Here is a 6,337-nt window from a genome sequence, read left to right as displayed (position 1 = left end):
GGTGTTCTAGGATGAAACTTGGCAGTGTTGTTCTAGGATGTCGAGACTGTATGTCGGTAAATTTTCATGATTTTTGGAGATGTTTTGCTAAGGAAACCAGAGCTGCAAAGTTGGACCCTGGATGAAACATTCATCGGTTGGGGCTATTTTTGCGAGCTTATATCCCATGTTCTGTTCAGAGATTCTGCATGAAACTTGGTAGTGTTGTTCTAGAATGTCGAGACTATATGTCGGTAAATTTTCACGATTTTTGGAGCTGTTCTGCTAAGAAAACCAGAGGTGCAAAGTTGGACCCCGGATGAAACATTCATCGGTTGGGGCTATTTTTGCGAGCTTATATCTCCCGTTCTGTTCGGATATTCTGCATGAAACTTGGCAGTACTGTTCTAGGATGTCGAGACTATATGTCGGTAAATTTGCATGATTTTTAGAGCTGTTTTGCTAAGAAAACCAGAGGTGCAAAGTTGGACCCCGGATAAAACATTCATCGGTTGGGGCTATTTTTGCGAGTTTATATCTCCCATTCTGTTCGGAGATTCTGCATGAAACTTATCAAAATCATATTTTTATATAAATAATAAAATGTTTAAGCTAATTGTAGCACTGCCAAGTTTCATGCAGAATCTCCGAACAGAAAGGGAGATATAAACTCGCAAAAATAGCCCCAACCGATGAATGCTTCATCCGGAGTTCAACTTTGCACCTCTGGTTTTCTTAGCAAAACAGCTCTAAAAATCATGAAAATTTACCGACATATAGTCTCGACATCCTAGAACAGTACTGCCAAGTTTCATGCAGAATATCGGAACAGAATGGGAGATATAAGCTCGCAAAAATAGCCCCAACCGATGAATGTTTCATCCGGGGTCCAACTTTGCACCTCTGGTTTTCTTAGCAGAACAGCTCCAAAAATCGTGAAAATTTACCGACATATAGTCTCGACATTCTAGAACAGCACTACCAAGTTTCATGTAGAATCTTTGAACAGAATATGAGATATAAGCTCGCAAAAATAGCCCCAACCGATGAATGTTTCATCTAGGGTCCAACTTTGCAGCTCTGGTTTCCTTAGCAAAACATCTCCAAAAATCATGAAAATTTACCGACATACAGTCTCGACATCCTAGAACAACACTGCCAAGTTTCATCCTAGAACACCCTAATTATTTGTGAGACGATAAATTAAACGTGTTTTATTTAACTAACCTATTACAATTACCTAACTACTTCGAAGTTTAAAGTTCCTAACCTTAATAATTGGTGTATTGGCATAACTATTGCTAACTTGCATTTTAGTTATAGTGCTTAAGGAGGAAGAAGAAAGAAAAAAAAAAAAAAAATTCGATTCGGACCGCCTAGAATATATGCGGTTTGGGCATAAATATAATTTTTCAAAAAAAGTGGTTATTTATAATAAAATTATTTATTTTTTGGGTAAAAATAAAAATCTCGGTGAAAATAAATTAGTAGATGTAAAAATTAGAGATATTTAACTCGTTATAAATATGTTTTTTATTAACAAAAATGTTAGTAAGCATTTAAAGCTACTAACTTAAAAAAAATGTTATGCACCATGACATCTATATCGCCTAAATTTAAAATTTAAAATTAAATAATAAATCAAACTATTAGTATCATGTTTAATGAGTAATATATATGGAGTTAGGCTGGGGTGCTATGGATAGCATAGTGGCCTCTCGTGCTACGGCTCAATATTCAAGTTTTCAAAATCCAAACGGTCGATCCGAACCGTTCATCTTATTCTCCATATTAATATCTGCTTGGAGACCAAATTTTACATTTTTCTGAATTTTTTTACTATTTATTAAGTATTTTACAAAATTGTTGATCCAACGGTGGCTGCACAGAACAGTAAAACCGTTGGATTAGCGATTTTCAAAGTGACTTAATAAATAATAAAAAAATTCAGAAAATTATAAAATTTGGTCTCCAAGCAGATATTAATATGGAGAATAAGATGAACAGTTCGGATCGACCGTTTGGATTTTGAAAACTTGAATATTGAGCCGTAGCACGAGAGGCCACTATGCTATCCATAGCACCCCAGCCTAACTCATATATATGTACGGACTGCGTGCTTAGTGCAGTGACACAAGTCTCATCTCTCGGTAAAAAAGTCGCAGAATAAATTTTAAAACATAACATCTAAAATATATTGGAGGGTACCGCACCTTTGATTAAAAATAATAAGCAATGCATATGCATAAAATATCTTAAAATAAAGTTCATTACTACAAGATTAAAAATGTCAAAACATTAATGACAGTTTCAAACTTTCAATACTCTAGCTTCTGTAAAAAAAAATGTTTGAATTTGCAATGAAACTTTCTCTCAAAAAGTTTTATTTCTCTCAAATAAATTGCAATGAAACCTATGGTCTATTCTCTACCTCCTTTTTTTTAGTTGCGTGCCGTGATATAGCACATGACAATTACTTGCGTTCATCTTTCCAAATGCAAAAATTGGCCTCTTTACACTAAAATTTAATTATTTATGAACCAATTAAAAGGATGCAACGTGTTGTAAATTATAGAAAAAAAAGATATCATGTTACATCATTCACATGTTGGTTAGCTGGCATAACATGAATTTTATCCAGACTCATCACTGCAACGGGACCACTTAGATGCAACAACAAAGTGTAAAGGCCCTGTAATTCGATTATCCAATGGTATTAAATTAATGAATCCCATATCCATCTTTTGAGAGAAGGTATTAGACTATTAGATATGATTCCAATTTGATGGCAGTTGCTATCAAGTATTGGACGAAGAACAAGCACACCTTCTCAATTTGTCTCATTGATTTCTGGTGTGCCCTTTTGAGCAGTTTAATACTTTAGAATATAATAGTACAGCATTATTGGAGAAAATTAACGTGGCAACCACCTACCCACCTTTAAAAACAAAATGTTATTAGATAAAATGGAGTTGTTCCTACCCAATTTGCCTTTCACGTCTCTTAATATTTCTTTTAAAAATAATAGAGTTTTTCAGCTTCACTTTTCTTTATTTTACTTCTTTCTGCTCATAATTAGGTATTGAATAATAATTGAACATCCACATTATATTATCTATACTTCCTACCAATCTACTCTTTTTTTTAAAATATGCATTAGAAACTGTATCTCTTTGATGTTTCAGTCTGAGCTGTGGCTTACATATATGACATATTATTTCTCAGAAGAAAGAACAAGAGGGGTTATAATCTTCCATTCAAAAATATTGAATCTCACGACATTTTCTACAATTCATACAAAAGTTTTCCTAATCAAGTAAGAGAATGCTACAAAAATATTTAACACAAAAATAATTGAATTCCTGTATACCCTATGGTGGATTCTAAGACCTATAAAAAAGTGGTAAAAACTAAAAAAGGGAAACTACTTCCTATTTTCTTCTTTCATTTCATTTTAGATTTTACTTTTCTTTCTTTTGCGAGGATTGGTGAAAGGGGTAAAGATTTTAACAGACCAGTTTTCAATGATAGAACACAACAGGAGGCACCGTAAATCCTGAATCCATAAGAAATGGAATTGCCTGAGGCCTCTCAGCCAAATCCCTGTAAAGCTCATACTCTGCCTCGTAATCATGCAAATCAAGCTCAGCCTTTTGATTCGTATGATAATGGTGTTTCGCATCGCTCGATTTGCCGAACCCGAAAACACTAACCTTGTTGCAAATTCCCACCGCAAGCATTACCGCTTGCATCCCCGATGAATAATGAAACATCATCTCGTCATGCTTTTTACTCCATTCCTCTGCACTTTTACCAGTTTCTTGCACAAATCTCTTCAAAGAATAATACTTTACAAGCCTTGTACATAACAAGTCAAACCGCGCATCGGTGACCCGTGTCGGTGCTCTGTTTGACTCGTTACAGATTGTCAGATCGAGAAAGTGTACCGCTTGGCATATGTACATGATCAGCGGTACATCGTCTCCATATGGGTGGCAATAGCATCCCTTTCGCCTTGCACATAGATGAAGTATATTGCTGTTGATGAAGGAGATGTTGGTTTTCGATCCAACGTGGGCTTTGTATGCGCTGATACGTGCATTGTTTAATCGGATGACAATTTCGTGTGAATCGATCAATTCTCCATTATCTGATTTTAGTAAAATCCCGCTATTTCCCACCACTGCACATGATTTGTACCGGCGTTGCGTCGTCAGATTGGCGAGTTGTGACATGACTTCTGGTTGGAAATGACGAAATTTGAACCAATTGGAGAGAGAGCGCCGTACCTCGGGGAGGTAAAGCAATTCCGTTGTGGACACAAAGCGGCGATCCAAAGCACGGTCCATTCGCAGATTGACATTCGATCGAAGGTTGTTCCGGTGCATCGAGTAATATCTGCCGGAGCGACCGGCAGCTGCCGGGAGCTCACCATGTAATAACGAGTCAATGTCCTTCTTTACGGTTGCTTCACTGGGGTCGAATTCGGAGAGGCGAAGCAGAGTCTGGTCGAAAACCTCTCTGGAAGAAGATGTCTGAGTGGTGGTGGTGTACGATGTCCCGGTGCACCAAGAGAAGGTGGTGCGGTAAGAGAGGGCGGCGAATAGAGAGGTAACAAGTAGGAGGCTGACGGGCAGCCGGAGTAGGATCTTCATTCTTTCAAATCGCCATAAAAAATGAATGAGAAGGTATAAATAGAAAGGAAGGAGAAGGAAAGATAGGGATTGGTGGGAAATAGGAATAATAAGAAAGTTAAAAAAGGGTTATACTTGGGGAAGGTAAATCTTTTTGCAGACTAGGATTTTTATTTTTTAAGGTAAATATGACTATAATCTATTTTAAAATTTAATAAAATAAAAATATAATTTACAAAATAGAATGTACAATATTTATGGTTACAGTCTCAATCCCAGATTGCTGCGATGCTTGTTACAATTTTTATTATGACACTGACGTTTTTAGAAACGCCCTGAAATATATACGGCGATTTCGTTCTTTCCAAAAAATCCAACGGTAGAAACAAATCTCATCCATGGCATGAAAGTTGGTTCTTGTATGGGATCCGAAGTGTTACAGTAAGCTGTCGACCCGAGTAGACCCAACGTGAACTGTGAGTCCGTGAAAAGATGGTTAGCTGACGACTAAGGTGTTGTACAAGGCGTAATCACCCTGATTAGGCCAACTTCTGACTGCTAAGTGCTAAGCTGTCTGCCGTTAGCAGCCTATTTGTAGATGAGATTACATCCAATGCGGTACCCTATCGTGTAGAATGAGATTTGCATAATCTGTTTTAAACTGGCACGGATCTCAAAGCAGATCTCTCAATATTTTAAATAGGCACCGAATAATTTTCGCTCGCTTGTGAGTTATTATTAGGGAAGAGTAAATTGCTCATAACTCATGACTCGTTCGTAATTCGTTTATCAAAAACTCACTAACAACTCGTTCATTATTAACTCGCTAATAACTCATTCGTTAACTTAATGAACAAAATATGAGCATACTTCAACTCGCTCGTTAAGAACTGAGTTGCATGAAATCATGCCACATCCAATCTCAACCGGATCAAATCTAAATCTAACTTAATTACACTCAGACCTAGGAGTCTAGCAACCCTAATCCAGCGGATCCAAAGTTCCTTCTCTTTTCTGTCTATACTCTATTACCCTCTTATACTCACACTCACAGTCTTGATTTCACTCACTCTTGTTAACCCTAAGTCCTTAATCTAGCAGATCTAGTGCCGCCACCACATCCGCCGACATTGCCACCCAACCCAACACCCAAAACTCCAAACAATATTCAAATTGTCTACAAGCTTGATTTCTTAACAAGTCGCTTAATGAGCATGAGTCAACTCGAGCATTTAATGAACCGAACATGAGTGCAATTGTCAACTCGATCAATAGTCTTCTCAACTCGAGTCGACTCACTCATTAAACTAATGAACTAAGCACAAGCATACCCGAACTCGCTCGAACTTGCTCATTAATCACCCCTATTTATTATACACGGTAGGATACCACAGGAATCTCATCCATTTTCAGAAAATCTACAAACGTTGTCCGAAATTTGATAGATGCGAGTGTACCGGGATCTTAAATTTTTTTTTTTAAAAAAAAAACCTCAAATTTTGAGTTTAGATCTTACCGTTAGATTTGTTATAACACTAAATATTAAAGAGGCTCTATACATTACATCTCATTTTGGACCAGATTGATCATGATAATGAACAGACGGTCCGGATCTAAACTCAACACTTGAATTACTTTAGAGGACCCTGAACTAGAGTGGATACCAATACTGTTAGCCAAGGATAAGGAGAACAAGTTGGCCTGAATTCTATTAATCATGGCTT

At 36.9% G+C, this 6,337-nt stretch overlaps 1 protein-coding gene across 1 annotated transcript; it reads right to left on the bottom strand.

The window, feature by feature from the left end:
- Positions 1-3,235: 3,235 nt before the first annotated feature.
- On the bottom strand, positions 3,236-4,734 carry LOC144575868 (Glycosyltransferase family 29 (sialyltransferase) family protein). The gene has a single exon (XM_078326118.1). It carries the CDS (start codon positions 4,632-4,634, stop codon positions 3,501-3,503), a length of 1,134 nt encoding a protein of 377 aa, XP_078182244.1. The 5' UTR covers positions 4,635-4,734; the 3' UTR covers positions 3,236-3,500.
- Positions 4,735-6,337: the final 1,603 nt, after the last annotated feature.

The sequence above is a fragment of the Carex rostrata genome, chromosome 24 (genome assembly GCF_964058835.1).
Source record: "Carex rostrata chromosome 24, lpCarRost1.2, whole genome shotgun sequence".
Taxonomy (NCBI): domain Eukaryota; kingdom Viridiplantae; phylum Streptophyta; class Magnoliopsida; order Poales; family Cyperaceae; genus Carex; species Carex rostrata.
The sequence above is the reverse complement of the archived record's forward strand: the minus strand, read 5'-3'. Positions and strand labels throughout refer to the sequence as shown.